Consider the following 18,247-nt stretch of genomic DNA (forward strand, 5'->3'; position numbering starts at 1 on the left):
AAATACAATGTTGTCGAGTTTCGAATTTTATATTTTTTCGTATTCCATCATTTTAATATGACGTGAAACAAACGTAATACACAAAGTATACATCTCTGAATTTTCCAGCGAACGTTCTCTTATTGTTCGCCTTGAGCGCTTTTAACATCTTATAGGATTTTATAATTTTCAATTTTCTTGTGATGTGAAATAAAAGAAGAAAGAAAAATGTTAACCGCACTGCAGGAAGTAGAAGCGTTTTGACATGTTTATTTAAGTATAATAAATCATAAGAACCGTAAGGGTTTACCGCTGTTTATCAAACTATATTTTATTGCCATCACAGCTATGAGTTGTGGGACATTATATATTTCTCTGACCTGACCGCATTTCGAAGAAATTCATAAACCATATTTGACACGGTCTCTGCTCTGTCCACATCAATAAAACAAGAGTAAAGCGATAGTCTTTGGCATAGCTTCACAACTTCTACAATTCTACAAAGACCAATTAAAATGTTCGTGGTATGTGAAGCTTGGAGCAATGTTTGCCTTTCGCAATCATTTTTATTTTTGTTGCGACTGTTTGCAATAATCTGATACAAAATAAATGACTTACACTCGTCAATTTGCAACATTTAAACAACTATGTTGCATACACACCGATTGCGTCACGCAGCTCCGAAGAATGTACTGAAACATTTTAATCAAATGCAAATTCGAACTACGCAATTTATGGATTTTATAATTACATTGACCTATAATATGCATCCTCGCTCAAATTGGTTTTTTCTGTTATTATTATTGATGATACCTACCTGATGTAAAACTATGTAAATTATTCATAGTTCATAAATTGCCTGCAGTAATTAAATTCACCTTTCGATAGTATTCCATCGAGTCATGCAATTAACGTTTGAAATCGATAAACGGTGTTGCGAGATTTTCTTTTCCCGACTCAGTGACGAAAAAGCGAAACTTTCGTTGCATCGAAATATTCAATTCGGTGCAGATTCTCTTGTTTTTTATAGTGATTTCACCTGACAATTTTCATATCTTTTTTTTTGATACCAACATTGAAAAATGATACTTTCGCCCCGCATATGAGGGGCGAAAGTAAAAAAATGCATCCCACGGGGAGAAAGTACTTAACGAAGAGCGAACGCAACTGAACGAACAGCGAAAGTGACTGACGTCACAGAAAATGAGAGAAATGAGTCGAGTTGTCAACAAAATCCGCTCATATTATGCAGAATACTTTGATCAAAATTGTAAAACACTGTGCGCCAGTGTTCTTATTGAAATTAGCATACAAAGTTGATTCTTTTTGTTACTGAATGATTTGTTAGTTATATCTTAATTTTTGTGTGTGTTATTGTTGTGATGGCTAAATTATTAAATTTTTCATATACCAGGGGGCTGCCGCCCCCTGGACCCCCGCATTTTTTTTGCCTTCGGCGCGGGCTCCAACTCTCGCACACGGTTGAATTTTTTTACTTTCGCCCCTTGTCATTCAATGTACTATTGCGTGAAATTTCATGTCAGGCCAGAAAATAATATATTTTGGAGTAAGTGATGTAAAGTAAACATTTTGGTAGGATATATGCCATGTCTAAAAAAAATAATAAGATTAAGCCACAAAAACAAAGAGATCACCAATTTCAGGATTTCTTCGCAACCATTTTTGCTCATTCGAAAGCGGCCGAAAAAATACGAATTTTTACTTTTCAATCAAATTTTTTGATGAAAATAGTATTTTACATAACTAGGGATAAAAATGTGAAAAGTAGAGTTTTTGTGTGAATTTTGTTGAACCGAGGCGAAGCCGAGGTCAATAAACACACGAAAACAAGACTTTTCATTTTTAACCCGAGTTTCGTAATGTATTTTACGTGCTGAGAGTGTCGAAAGAAGTGCTTGAAACATGAAAACACGGTTTTCGACTCATGTAGCATGTTAAACGTATAATCTTCAGTTGTATTTCTATTTTACTCAATGCACGCAGATAAAAATATGGGATTACAATTTTTAGGTCCGAGTAAAAAGTAATTCTTTCTGGATTAGATTTTTAATCTTTAAAAATTGAAAAATTGTAATTCCATCAGGGATTAAAAGTAGGACTAAACGAATAATATTGGGGATTGAACGTTGCTAAGAATTTTCCGTCTATAATTTCATTGCTTTGAAATCACACTTTTGTGTTAATTTGTTTTGAACAAGGTACGGTTATGTGAGAAAATTTAATTGAAACGGGCATTTTGGTATTAAATGTTTCAATGGGACTACCGCTGCTTTATTCTGTGGTGAACATTTAAGGTAGGTTTGTACAGATCATACCAGTTTGAAGAAATCATTAAATCAATGTAGTCAACACAAATATGTGGAGAAATTCATGATTGAAATGGGAAAGAAACCCAATTTTAGCAGTAAACTAATCCATATTACTTTGGGGAAATAAACATTTTTGAATTTAAATTGTTAAATACATTGTAAAAAAATGGTTAAAAAAAACCACAGAAGACATTTTGAAGTAAAATGGGTTGGAATGCTATTTTTTTAATGCACCACAATAACATTTTGATCGGATTAAAATGAGATTTTCATTTCAGCGCAAAGTAAACAATCGTCAAAATTCAGGGCCTAAAAGATTAAAATTAAATTCCTCTAGGGATTACTCATTTGGGGCTAAGTTCAAGTAATTCCTGAAGTGATTAAATTTTAATTCTAAAAGAGATTCCGTCGCGTACTGTTAATCTTAAAAAAGATTTGGATCTAGGTCCATATTTTTATCTGTGCACCCTCGGGAAACTAGTCATTACTTCATTACTCATTTCCCCGGGACATAGAAAGGAAAATGACTTAGAAAACTGTTTGGGACTTTGTATTTTACTTTGTGTAATTGCAGCCCTTGTTGTCTCGGCTCCGCTAGAATCTACTATTAATACTCTTTATTATTAAGAGCAACGATTTCATTCATGCAGAACATTTTAGTTGTTTTGCATTTACAATCATTCGATATTTCCATTTCCAAAGCTGAAAAACGAACGTTCATTCGACCATGACGCTTTTTTTTCTTAAGAAATGCAATTAAGTAATTGAAGAAAATTGGAAACCATTTAATCAATAATAAACTTAAGCTCTTAAGAGCCTGTCCCTTCTACATTTACAAAGAGTTGAATGCGATGAAAATGATGTAAAAAAAATGTAGAAAATAGAACGATAAATAAGAGCAGAAGTTCATTTGCTAATTTTCTATGGAATCCCTTCGGTATTGAAAATGGACTATTCAAGTAGTTTCCTTAGACTTGTTTTTAGTACGCTCGTATGCTTGTGGCAGTGAAAAATTCAATCTATTTTATAAAGTTGATTGCTGTTGAATTCGAATTCAATAATCTTTTGTTCGCAATTTTTAACGCTGAATATTCTTAGAAAACAAATCACACAGCAGCACACTTTGAATCGAAAATATCTCTAACTATCAATTTAAAGTTCCATAAAAATCATTCCATGGCTTTTCTTTGGAAATGGAAATAAATCCACTCCCACGTCGTCCCACATAAACACACCATTGAAGTGTTTTGTTCTGTCTTCGCTTCCATGAATATAAATTGAAAATATTCGATCGTCTGTCTATACAGTGTGATAGTTCCAGTATGTTTTCGGTTTATTCGAAAACTAATATGCATCGGGAGCACAGGAAGATACCAATGGGAAATTATCAATAAATGAATGTTTTTCTTTGAATTCAAAACCATAGAAACAGAACTGAGACAGAAGCTTTAGAAACGTTCATTGTCTTTCAGAGGTAACAGCCGTCAGAAATATGTCGCTACTAGTGCTGCCATTGAAAATTTTCACAATTTTACCCCACTGCCAACACTATTTACGTTTTTGTCATCGCATCAGCCTAGACCAACATTTCATTCAACAACAGAATTTCGACTAACCGCCTCGGGAATTTTTCCAACGACTCTCACCATCTGTTGTCTATTTTATTTGTGTTGTGTGGGTTAGTGTAGGTGTTCGAACAAAAAGCTTTCCAATTTTCCTCAGGCCGATGTTTAGGTCGCTTGTGAATGAGTTATTGCTGCATTGTTCAGATCAATTTAGAGATTCTCAATGTAAAATATTGTCTGAAAGTGTTTTCATTATCATTCATCATTTTCAATGCGAAAATTTACATTGGGTCAGGGATTAATTCAGGTGAAACCAATTCAGTGCTAATTTATACAGAAACATATCGGCCTTTTGTTGTTGATGGATGAACCATAATGGAATTTACGAATTCAGAGATGGGTTAAATTCGGTAATACACACGATGGTTATTTTCGTGCATACATTTTGGGTTGAAATTAGATGGAGCCACGCTTTTCAGGTTAAATGTTTTACATATTTTGTATGGTATACAGTCGATTACATCCTTGTTTCGACGTTTTTGTTCTGATGACGTAGTTTGTAGGTCGTTACGAAAACTATGACTATAGTAACCCTAGTCCATGCAGGTATTGTTTGGACATATATTTTACTCGAGTAAAGTCCTGGGGAATAGAAAACTATCGCAAATGTAATTAGGTTGTAAATCATTTCCGTGGGGTGCTGTGAGTAAACAATTTTAAAATTAATTAAAACCTTGAGGGACACCTATGCGTTCAAAAGATCGGCATGGTGTCATTGGAAAGCTGAAACTCGCCGCAAAGGAATAATAATCACTTTGAATGTCATAAAGCAATATGGGTGTGACCGGTGACCCAGACTGCAGAGTTCTACGGAGACTGTTTCAATTTTTTTTTTGTGTTAATGGCAGAGAATCGGTTCTTGTATGACGTTCCGAAAATCTAAATTTTTGAACTAGGACCACCAGTTTCCCTTGCACCAGTGGGAGTGACTTTTAATATCATTACCATTAGCATTCCATCTCCTACCGATTACAGCCTCAATCAGTTCTCCAACCCTTTCCTATCTTCTCACAGTCTGGGTGCCATCATGGTACGGATGAAAATCAAACATTTTTGTGTTAATGGCAGAGAATCGGTTCTTGTATGACGTTCCGAAAATCTAAATTTTTGAACTAGGACCACCAGTTTCCCTTGCACCAGTGGGAGTGAATTTTAGTATTATTACCGTTAGCATTCCATCTCCTACCGATTTGAACCTCAATCAGTTCCAGAGGCGCCGACTACGGTCTTGCCGCGAGGCTCGGGCAACACTATGACCAAATTAGTCGAGGCTAAGCAACACTATGACTCGACGACACAATAAATATCATTTTTACATCAAAAATGATTTAAACTGTAGAAGAAAACGAGCATGTAAGTCAAAAATTCTCGCTGCGTGGCATTTCACTTTAAGAACAATTCCAACGTTAGCTTCACTACTTTCTCGGAATTCTACATAATTTAAAAGAAATCCTTCGGTTCCACACGATACCTCGACTAACATCTTTTTATCGCTGTTCTAGTTTTGTAAGAGTATGTTACAACATTAGGAAAGTAAGTGAGTCATTACATGACAAATTTGAATGTGTGTGTGAGTATATGTATTCAAGTGTGAATGTTTATGAAACAAGAGCGTTAGCAAAGTTTTTGAGGGACCGTATTGAAACGAACTTTATCTTCATCCGAATTTACACTGGCAGCACAATTAAGAAAAAAATCGCTCGCTACGCTCGCAATTATCTTTTATTCTTTTCAAAGCTTATGGTTCTCATAAAGAAATTTCGCCCAATGTTCAAAAGTGCCCAGGACACGGCTGTTTATCGATAATTAAATTTCACAAAAGCATCAATTAATAAAACATCAATTTTCGATCATACAAAAAAGCGACTTTTTTTGGGCAACACTATACGAAAAAAGAAGTCGGCGCCTCTGATCAGTTCTCCAATCCTTTCCTATCTTCTCACAGTCTGGGTGCCACCATGGTACGGATGAAAATCAAATATTTTTGTGGAACCTCAAGCACATCATGAGCCGTAATGTTTTAGGCTCAATCGTCCAATTTTTTTAATGAAAATTTTTCCTAGGTTCTTTTTGGTCTATGTGTATCCACTGCTGATCAACGCTTTTGTGGAAATAATTTTTATGCAAACTTTCAGCTTTAAAAAAAAGGGATTTTTACTAGAGTTTCCAGTGAATTTAAGTGGAAACTTTTTGGCGTTACTACTACCTCCATTTCCACTATAACCATAAATTACGCAAAAAACCCACTCCAAAATGCATTCTCATTTAAATATCCTTCTTATCGCTTACTGGTTCGTGTCCCTCAATAATTGTGTGCTTGAAAATATGTTGATGTAGTTTTTACCATCAAAAACTGAAAATTTATTATGAACGGATTCGGAATGACATGGGCAAATAAATTTTCCTTCTGAATAAAAGATTTTAGCCGGTTGAAATGTTAAAACGTATGAATATTATGTGGAGAAAAAGAGACAGAGATGGAGAGAATCAAACAAGAAATATCCGACCGAAACCACAAAAAGAAGTGTGTTATTTCATGCGTTTATGTATTTAAGGATATTTTTTCCTTGTTGAATACAAATATAAAATTTTTGGTTTGGGAAAATATGGTATTTCTATAGGCAAGAAGTGAATCGGTAACATTGACGCAGTCAATGTAGTAGATAACTGAACCGACAGACGTTTTATTTTCCAAGAAAAGTCTTACAAAAATCCAACACTAATTCGAGATACAATTGAATTGGATAGAGCAGGATAGGTACAGGTAACCAGATACGGATCAAAATGCTTTCGGATTTAAAACTGCAGGAAAATATTCATAGAAGTATCCATTACTCGAGATTACTCATTCCGTCACAGAGATTTTTTTTCTTGTTTATTTGATATGCTGATGAAAGTTTCATTTATTTTTTACAAATGTAACCATAGCGTCGCGAAAATCCTTTCAAACCATATCTCATTCACAATCCAGTTTATACAACTCGAGAAAAAAAAATAACGTTTTTATGGTTTCATATTTAGATAAAGTTTTCAGAGTTTTTCGCATTCATTGAATCAATGTGTTTATGGAAACTGTAAAAACTTTGTGGTTTTTCCTTTCCTTTTTTTTCTTCTTCTTCTTCTTCCTTTGAATTCCGTGTACAAATAAAGTGGATGAAAAGTTTATTTATTCGTTATATTTCTGTCAGTTATCAAACGATAATTTTATTACCACTTTGAGGATCATCAGCGCAAGGAATAGCAGAAGGCTGCGTTGTTGTGTTGATGGGTCAACACAAAAAAACGTATGCCGACGGCGGGTGGTAGGTTTCGCTGGTATAAAGTGTATGTACAATGGGGGTGGTATATCATATGATAGAAATAGTCTGTAGAAAGTACTAAAAAAGTATGATTTGTTACTGGCAGGGCAATGAGTAAAGCTCAATGGTAAGGAAAAGACATTCGATTTTGAGCTATGATTGATCCAACGTATTTTCACGTTTTTTGCCGTTCAAGAAATGTGTCTAATTCTTTTCTAGCTATTACAGTTAATGTCTCTTAAAGACCAGCCACTATAAGGAATTTTAGTTTTCCGATATTCGACAATTTTACATCGAAAACTTAGTTTTGATAAATGAAAAACTAAATGACATTTTTAACGACAATTTTCATCACTGACAAGTTAATCATCCTTGATCAAAATCGGTTGTGAAGAACGCCAAGGTTCTGAAAGAACAGGTTCAGACACTTTCGAGTTGATCACGAAGGCGGTGGCCTTAAAATTTCCAATATGTAATAGAGTGCGTTAAACAAATTTGATGTCACCCGCCTTCGTGAGGTGTCTAAACCTGTTTTGTTCAGAACTTTGAATCACAGTTGTATCACAGTTAACTTTGACAGGATTAACTGAGCGAAAAAAGCTAATGTCGGTGAATGAAATAGAATTCTTGTACGCCTTTTACAATACCACATTATTACTCAGAAAATTGTTGAATATGTGAACAATAGAATCACAAACAATAGAACAATATAAGCTCTTCTATTGTTCTATGTTTTGTGGTTTTTTTTTTGATCTATTGTTCACATGTTCGACAACTTTCTGAGTGCACTACTCGGCTGTCCTTGGAAAACCAATAAACAAACTAATGACACCTGTCATTTTGAATAGTTGGAACCTCAAAAACATTGAAAAGTTTAAATTCCTTATAGTGGCTGGTTATTAAGAGCTAGTAAAGTTATAACTCAACCCGAAGAAAAGGGTTGCGCTATCAATCGTCGAAATAAAAATTTAGAATCAAGGACCTCGTAGAACAAGGGCGAATTATAAAAAGTCGACGATATAGGAATTATAAGATAAATTAGAAAGGAACATCAGGCATCCAGGTCGGTTTTACTCTTCTAGCTCTAGATTTGGACGAAACATTTATGCTCTGACTATTCTGATTTCCACTTTTTTTTGGTAAAATGAAACGATTGGTGTCCGAATTTTTCCATTTTTGTTCCTGCAACAAATAGCTACATGCCACAGATTAAAGCACAGTACAGAAGACACTATGTGAATAATCATCACGCTTATCCCGTTCCTCCCATATTTAAATAAATTCAACGTGTTCCTTTTAAACGATAAGTTTATACAGAAAAAAAGCGTGTCCCACTGTCCCACACTCGACCCGAATTCATTACGCCGTTCACACAAAATCAATAATAATTCCAATAATTCCTTACTGTTCAAAACGAAAATGAGAACAGCTATTAAATTAATCCAATCAAATGAGTATGAATTTGCTTGCTTCACAATTTATAACATACCTTGGCATATCAGGAATTCGCGTTGTGCACTTATTTCTACATCCAGCACCATCGTTCCAGGCAGTAGCTGCAAAAGAAGAGATATGATGTTAATCGTCATGTTTTTTTATGGCTTCAATAATATTGCAACGAACAAAATGTTGGAGTGGGTATAGAACGACGGATAGTCGGAAGGAAAATCTAATGTAAAAGCGTAGGTAAAGGAAACAAAGAAAAAGGAATGGAGTTTTGCATTAAAGGCAGGAGTGCTGTCTGTGAAGTTAATTGGAATTATGATAGGCTTTATAGTAAAAAACACTGATTGTTGTCTGCCAACATATTTCAAGATAATAGGATTTAGAGAATTTTTTAGTTTTCAATGTTTTAAAGAGACTTTGCTTAGTAATCAAAAGCACCAATGCAGATTTTAAAGGTGTACAATGTATACTGATGGATGTAAACACTGTACACTGTACAAAGTGTCCACATAAGCGATGTACTTGCGGTCCACTGTAAGTTTTCTACGTAAATTGTACGTGGATAATGAAAGATTTTGATATATGAAACGGAGTGACTATTCGACACCAGTGTCGAATAGCCACACAACACAGTGCATGCTATTTGACACCGGTGTCGAATAGCCATACAACACAGGGCATGCTATTTGACACCGGTGTCGAATAGCCACACAACACAGTGTATGCTATTTGACACCGGTGTCGAATAGCCCAACAACACAGTACATGCTAATTGACACCAGACGCACTCATTTGTTTGGTTTTAAATATACGCAATGGTTAAAATTACTATTAAATGTGAAATTCAAATATTGATGTCAATAGGTTGTGGTTTCCGCAATGTTGGTATTTCGTGTAAGAAGGTCAAGAGGGGTCGATATTAGTAACGATGATAAATTGACATATTAGCTAAAAATTGTTGGTGCTCTGAACGTTGGAGATCCGTTGTTGTTGTTCTCTTTTCAAATAATTACATTCTGAATTTCTAATTGGAGTTTCCGACAATTGTAAAAAATATTCTCAGTGTATAGAGAAAACTGAAAATTAAAAATCAAAGAATAAAACAATTTTGCACTCAAGAAATAGCGAAATCATATTGGTTCCCCGTCTGATGATTGTTCTAAACCTGGATCGAAATATAGCGAAATTATAATTTTGACTAATGGTTAGTTAAAGTAACTAGAACTGGTACAATAATTATCAGAAATCGTAAACCGTATTGGAATGAAATTAAATTTGAAAAGAAAAATTTGGTTCACGGGTGGGGACCGAACCCACAACCTTCAACTTGCCGGGAGACAGTAAATGTTCGTATGTACGGAAAGCGACAGCGTTACATGTTGAGTATGTGTGTGTTGTAGAAAAGTTCGACAATTGATCAGCTTGTGTGCAACACACGATATGAGCTGTGACGTAGCATTTGAAAGAACGGTTCAAAATTAGAGTTGAAAAGAAGATGTCCACGGTGGCCCAATGGATAGAGCATCAGCCCGGCAAGTTGAAGGTTGTGGGTTCGGTCCCCACCCGTGAACCAAATTTTTCTTTTCAAATTTAATTTCATTCCAATACGGTTTACGATTTCCGAAATTATAAATTCACAACCAGATCCAAATCATCAGTGAAATAATGAAACATACCAAAACATCTTCAATGCCAGGCTCAACCCGTAATTCCCAACATTTATTATTTTCCATGCATATCAGTCTTACAGTTCCAACAAAATAACGAATTCTAAGAATTTAAAATTTTTTTCGCAATTCCGGTCCATAATCATCACCTTTCCATGCATCCATTTAATGTCGTTTTGAAGGTACTTATTTCACTGTATTCCCGGACACAGTGCAATATGAACTTTTTTTTCGCACGCAGTGCGATACCAACTTTTTTTCGCACGCTAAAGAATCTATTACCTTCAACGAAGGCTAAATTTTTATAAACGGCTATAGAGTCAAGGCTGTATACTTTGGGGAGGTCACGCAGATGCAGATACGCGGGTTACACACCACGTTTTATACAAAAAATTCACTACGCCATACAAATTTAATTTTGGTGAATTTGTTTGTATGGAAAAGGTGTGTTCCCGCATATCTAATAAAATGGCGGTCTGCGTGACCTCCCCAAAGTATACAGCCTTGTATAGAGTCACACAATTATACCGAACGTATTGTTGAAGCGTATATACTAAGCATTGACTACTCGATTTCATTCAACGCGTTACATCACATTGCAATGTGTATTATAATGCAGCCTTCTTGATCGTTCATGACCCAAAATCACATAAATTCTTGTCAGGTTTAAATTTTTATTCCTTAAAAGTATGTGGTCTAAAACTAGGATCCCATATGCTTGTGTTTCTGATCTTATATTAAAAATAATTTAATGAGTAAAGTCTGTTAAAATTAGAAGCTATACTGTATCTGTTCTTAATGATTAGGTCTCTCCTATAAAGTTACGCTAGAAATGTTAAAATTTGACGCCAATGTGATTTAGATATCTTTTTATCACAATTTCAAAAATGCAATGCGAAGATATGCATCTGAAAAAGTGAGAGAAATCAAAAATGGTGGTTTGATGAACTTTGCGAAGTGTTAAAAAAACTCAAATACTTTATCTACAGCTAGGGAAAAGCACTTATTAAACAAATAAAGTTTTCGTTTCTAGTTAACCTGTGATTTTTTTAGAAAACAAAATATATAGTCTAGATTAGCCAGACAACACAGCTGATGCTATTCGACACCCACCTTTGGGAGCCAGAAATAAATTTCGCGCGCGCGAAATTTATTTCTGGCTCCCAAAGGTGGGTGTCGAATAGCATCAGCTGTGTTGTCTGGCTAATCGACACTAGTGTCAATTAGCATCTACTGTGTTGTGTGGCTAATCGACACCGGATGCAAATAGCACGCACTGTGTTGTCTGGCTATTCGACACCGGTGTCAAATAGCATGCACTGTGTTGATTGGCTATTCGCATCCGGTGTCAAATAGCCACACAACACAGTGCATGCTATTTGACACCGGTGCCGAATAGCATCGGCCTATATGAAATGCATTAGGGAACGTCCGATTGATCGAACAAAAACAGAATGTCCAACGCAAACGATTTTTCTTGGGTAATGCTACATTGTTTCAAAGAAAAATCGTTTGTGTTGGACATTCTGTTTCTGTTCGATCAATCGGACGTTCCCTATTGTCTCCATGTAATTCAAAAAAACCCTAGTTTTGCTTATCTCTTTCTTCGCCCTCGGTGTTAGTGTACGTGTACATCAGGTATGTTGAAAAATACTATTTTTACCTTCCCATTTCATGCCACTCATCAACCATCAGAAATATGAGACTGTATGTTTTATGGTAATCATAACAAAATATTTAACTAACAGAAACACGTTATAATTGAAACTGATTACGATGAATTACAGAAATCATTGTTACTCATAAAAATTATCATTTTTTTTAATGAAAGGACGTGTACACACACATTCCCTTCCACCCTTCCGTTTAATGGAAGTGAATTGCTGAAACAAGACTGTTGATTACGGATTTTCATTATGGATTTTTCCGTAATTAATTCACAAAACCGAACATTATCAAGATTGCATATTTAATGCGAACCTTACGAAAGTCGGATTCAATGAAATATTGTTTTGCTGGTCGGTTCTTGTATGTTTTACACAAGTAGTTTTGAGTAATGTAAACATTTTAGCAATCCATAGTTGGTCATTAATGAAGGTAGTAAAATATTTCGTGGTCAATTTGATATTATTACAGTAGCAGCGGGTGACGGGAGAAGTGATTTTTAATTAAATAATATTTTGTTGTCATGTGAATATTTAGTAATTTCGAATACGATATCGTACAAAATTTGGTCTCTTCTGCGACAGTGGCTTACAGTGGTTTTGTTTAGATCGAAACATATTTTAGATTTTGTAGAGTTTTAAAAGCCATCGATGTTCCCAGCCAATTATGTATTTAGATAGTGAATTCAAATTTAGCGCCAAAATATCATACACTGTGAATCAATCATTTTATTGACTGTGTATCGATTACATTTAAAAGTTTTACCTAAAATCTAGTTCCCAACGCTCCCAACTTGTGTCCTTACTGAAATTATGCGCATACGGTTTATTACATGGTTTATTATCAACGTTGACTTTCCATTTTCTGTATGGTGACATCGTTATCTCATGTAAAATAGCATCAAATTGAATTGAAATTGTCGATTCTTGTTATTCTATTCCCGTACTCAGACTCAAATTAACATATTTATCTTAATTATCATCTACCAGCAACGAGGATGCTTGACTTAAAATGAATTTCTGTAATTGATTTGCCAATTAAGGATTGTTAGATATTTTAAATGACCTACCGTAAAATATACGAACGGAACGGTTGGCATCGTTTTAATAAAAGAAATTCCCTAAAGGAAGCTACGGCCGTGCTTTCAATCTTCAAATATCGTTTTTTATCATGATTTCCTTTTTATGAATGAAGAATGAACAAGAAAGCTTAATATCTCAAGTCCCAAGATTTGCCAGATTTTTTGTTTGCAAAGAGTGTTGAGAACAATCCAGTGTTTCTTATGAGATAGCCAAATCATTACCATTGAAAGGTACACATATTTATGCCTCAAGAGAAAACAAAAAAAAAATCCTCCCTTCGGTGAAATGGGCTATAGGTTTGAATTACAATTAAGAGGAATCCGATTTGAATAACGAGAATGAAAGGAGAACCGAGAAATTGTGTGATAATTTTGGCAAAATCGATAGAGTAATTCTCTTGTTATTATATTGGCGTATCTGGTTTTGAAATCAGTAATTTTAACGTTAGGGACTAACGAAATATTGTAATGAATTGCACACTGTACAACATTCATTTGGTTAATTATTTTCCGTAGAACAAACCAAGTTTTCTTACCCTAAATTTAATTTCTGGGAGATAAACTTTCTTCCATTACATTTTTACTTCATTTGACCAATACCCCCTCGAGCAACCTAACTACATATTTATTAAGGTGGTCAAAATGCAAAATGCAACAGTGCATGATTCTAAATACAAAGAAATAAGATGATATTTTGACAGCGTCAAAACGATGTTGGTATGCTAGAGAGAGTATTGATGCGACAAAACATTTACTACAAACTGCTGGAACTGCTCAAATTGTTGGAAAGAATCGATTAAATCGACAGGGCTCGCTCAATCGTAGCATCTAAAATAACATCCGAAGATTGGTTACGTGATATTCGTTCTCTCAACCTTGGCTCTCTTCTTGACCGGAAATCTCTAAGAATTGCTTGTCATTATCACGGCCTAAAATGCACGAAAAGCAATGGACATTTCCCGTGACGATAATCAAAATAAGGTGGTAGGAGGTCAGTGTCCATGTAGATCAGCTACTCAAACTTGGTATTCCGCAAACAGAGAGCAAGCAAGAGAGATGTTGATCGGACTTTATGCAAAATGTAGCATTTTGTTGCCTTCGCAATCGATTGTTTTGGTGGTTTGTCAAAGGATGGCTCAGAAATTCGGCTTCGTATTGAAGAAGAGAGCAGTGACAGTGGTTCTAAGAAACCATGAGAACGCTTGCATCGTATCCATTCCCTTTTCAATTAGCAAACGTGACACTCTGCACCCCATAACTTAATTATGATCATCAATTGAGTTCATTTATTGGCGAGAAAATAAGTTTTTTTTTACACCTTTTTCATCTCACTTCATCCGTTCACATATCAGATTATAATTGCATTTCCAGTTGACTTCCAATTAATTTATGCATAAGTTTCACCATATCAGCACCCATAATTGCCAATTCCATTTGACAGTTTACAATTAAAATCGATTAACTTGTCCATGGTACATGCCGTTAATAGCATGTCAATAATGACCTATCGCGCAAAAAAGATTGCAACAGGTTGTGTGTTGTTGCTATGAAATTGTTTTTTTTTTTCTATTTTCTATTTCATTCATAAGACCGCCAGGCCGCATTGGTTAAATTTATTTAAAAACAAATCAAAAGCAATTAAAATCGTTAATCCGAATGAAACATTAATTTTGTGTTAGGTTCTGTTAGAGCCAGCATATGTAACTTATGCAAACTCTTAACATATTACAGGGCCGTAGCTAGACTCGATTTTCAGGGTGTGCTCAGCTCCGAGGAAAAAAAAACATTTACAAATTCATGGTATACCCTCCTGTTAAGTTATTCGTCTAACATTATGGGTCTAACACAAACATCATGACTTATTAATAGGTTTGGATCTTTCGTTTCTGGATTTCAATTAAAGGTTTATAAAATCATCGACTGACAGACGGTATGTAAGATCGACTCTCTTTTTTTGGACGATGTAATCCATGCTTCCACCACATACTTCGATCTTTTAAAAACGGCTTCAATTTTCTTCTTTCTTCTGCAAACCGTGCAACTCTTGACTCTTGACGTGCAATGGAAGCAAACTACACGATCAAAATTCAATGTTTGCCGTCTGCGTTTGGTCATCAAGTTTCCTTTGCAATTACAATCAAATTGATCAGGCATCTCACGGTTGTATCGCCGTAAGATTTCATAGGATCTAACGTGGGTCTTCCCGGATGTGCATACGGTGTGCAGATCGACTTTGGTTCTTATGCCTTCGAATACTTAAAGGCTTGGTCAAGGTATTTTTTGGTCCGGCAAGACTCGCAATGTCTTTTAAATACGTTGTGGTCACAACTTTCGTGTGACTCCATTGTTATACTCTTTGAATTTACGGAAAACAATTTTTTTTAGCAGTTGATTGGGCTGTAGTCAACGAGTAACTACAGTACAGATAACAGATACATATTGCAACCGGCTTATATAGACTTTTCTCACACACAATTGTATCCTCCGCGCAAAAGTCCATGCTTCATACACACAAAAAAGGAACATTCTCCGCGCAAAAGTCCATGCTTCATACACACAAAAAACAATTCGTTCCTCCGCACAAAAGTCCATGCTTCATACACAAAATGTTGCAAAAGCCCATCGACCATAAATTTCCATCGACCATAATATATACACGGAAGAACACAACGCACAATAATGGGACGTTGAACTTTTGACATTTTTTGTATTTCGATTAAGAATGTTTTTGTAAACAAAAAAATGTTTTACACTATTGCCGAATTTTCAAGTTTTATACTTTTAATTTATATTTCAATTACAACTTCGACCCAAATTCAACCCAAAAGCAAACCTTTTTCGTGAGAGAAATGAGAAAAAATGGCATGAGAAGAAAAGAGAGGCATATATAGACGTATAGTCTTTTTTATGTTTGACTGATCTTTGAAAATCAGAAAACAATTAATTAAGAATATAAATGTTTATAATTTTACGATAGTGTAGAATAATTTTCTGCTTAGAATTATGTTGTCTATCGAAATTATTGAAACTTCAGTCCCCCATTGCGTGTTCTTCCGTGTATATATTATGGTCGATGGAAATTTCAAGAGAAATGTAACATTTTATGGACGATGGGCTTTTACAACATTTTGTGTATGAAGCATGGACTTTTGTGCGGAGAATGTTACTTTTTTGTATGTATGAAGCTTGAAGCATGGACTTTTGTGCGGAGCGTGCGGAGGAACGTTTTGTGTATAAAGTCGATGGACTTTTGCGCGGAGGAGCGAATTGTTTTTTTTGCGTATGAAGCATGGACTTTTGTGCGGGGAAATGTTACATTTTGTGTATATATGAAGGATGGACTTTTGCGAGGAAAATGTAATATTGTATGCAAATAAAACTGATTTTCTTTCTTTTTTCAAATTATTATTTTTACTTGCACACAATATTACATTTCTCCGCGCAATAGTCCATCGTCCATATAAATTGATGCAATTTATGTGCTGCTTAGAATGTGCAGTTTTCGTTATTTTACTTTTAAAGCTGAATTCAGACTTGTCCGTTTGGTTCATCCGTTTATTTGACAAAAGAGCACGTGTTATAAAAGGCCTATTATGTGTGCTATTGTTGAAAACCAATCTGTCAAGTAAACGTATGATCATTTTTTCGTAAATGAACAAAACGGAGGTACGCAAAGGGCGACGGCTCACACGCCGCAAACATCGCACACATGTATTACTCATTTACATAGGCTCTGCTGTAATCTACTATTAATATTATTATTTTTTTAAACTCAAGTCGGTCCAGGGTGTGCTCAGCACACCTTCGCTCCTTAGTAGCTACGGCCCTGACATATTACATACAGCCGCCGGTTACACACACAGCATGTGAGTATTAAGTACTTACAAGTGCAGAGTACAGAGAGTGAGTGATGTTACAAATGGTTTCGTATACCCACTTTGCATCGCAAATAAACACAGAATTATAATTTGATGGTAAAATGCTTTTCTCAAGTTTACAATGCACTTTATATACACTTATGGCATGCCATAGACAGAATATAGTTATATGCGTCGCTGTGAGTGCCTTACGAAACATGTACAACGTTACAATATACTCATTTCTATAGAAATTCATTTGAATTTCGAACATTTAATGACAAGCTTAACATGTTGTTTCGACAGTAAGCTACCATAATATTATATAAATTTTCCTCGACCGCGTCAGTTCGATACAAAAAGAACATAAATTTATTGATCGAATTAATACATCGAACACATTTAATTGTACCTTTTAACAAATATGGTTCTTTCATTCGCTGGATTTCATCAAACTATTAAGAATAAATCATTCAATTGAATGGTCTGATTTACAATGAAATAAATGTTAAATAGGAAAGACTTTATTGACGTGAAGTCAGAGAAGTTTGGCCTTTCAGTTATTTGTTTTAAAACAGGCCCAAACATAGTCAGACATATATTATCGTGTTGTTATGTTTGGTGGAGCATTTTGCATTTCTTAATTGGATCAATCTACATCGAAAGTGGTGATATGATTGACATGCAATCATATATATATTTAACATGTCGTGACGTAATGGTAGATTACGTGATTGTTTGGAACTCTTGTTTTTCCAAGTGTGGGGGTTTCGCAATACGAAATATAAAGTTCTAAACAAGGACGTCAGTTATTTTACTCACGGAAACCTAGGATATAAGTTTTATCGTTCAATCGAGTAATCTTCATTTTCCGGATGTATGTAGTGAGTTAAATTGTTTGTGAAGAGATTTCGTCTCTCTAACAAGCTCACCACGCAACACAAGCGCCAAATGTAAAAGAATTCAATCAGCTGGTGTTCATCCATCTCGGAAAATTTTTATTTCCACTAAAAACGCAAAATGATCGAATTACGTTTGAATGGTAGTGTATTTTGACAAGTGTAGTTACATACCTCGGATATGTAAACTCTACACTTGTCTCAACTAACAGTTATCGAAGCTTGTTGTTCAACAACACGCACTTGTGCTGTTGCTCTTATCGCAAAATTGTTCCCTCATGTAATGAATCATTTTCGCAGCATGCACTGTAACCTACTATTCCTGGCTTGTACTGTCTTCGGCTTATAAAAAACAATGAGCAAGAAGCTTACGGTTAGAACAACGCAGAAAGAACGATG

The 18,247-nt window shown here is 35.1% G+C and overlaps 1 protein-coding gene across 1 annotated transcript in view; it reads right to left on the reverse strand.

Annotated features, from left to right (window-relative positions):
* The window catches only part of LOC119074584 (calcium/calmodulin-dependent protein kinase kinase 1), a 67,631-nt gene that overhangs the window by 12,246 nt on the left and 37,138 nt on the right, over positions 1-18,247 (reverse strand). Inside the window, exon 2 of the mRNA XM_037180817.1 lies at positions 8,723-8,789. Coding sequence (XP_037036712.1) covers positions 8,723-8,789 — 67 coding nt within the window. The remainder of the gene's footprint in view (positions 1-8,722; positions 8,790-18,247) is intronic.

The sequence above is a fragment of the Bradysia coprophila genome, unplaced genomic scaffold (assembly GCF_014529535.1).
Source record: "Bradysia coprophila strain Holo2 unplaced genomic scaffold, BU_Bcop_v1 contig_151, whole genome shotgun sequence".
Taxonomy (NCBI): Eukaryota; Metazoa; Arthropoda; class Insecta; order Diptera; family Sciaridae; genus Bradysia; species Bradysia coprophila.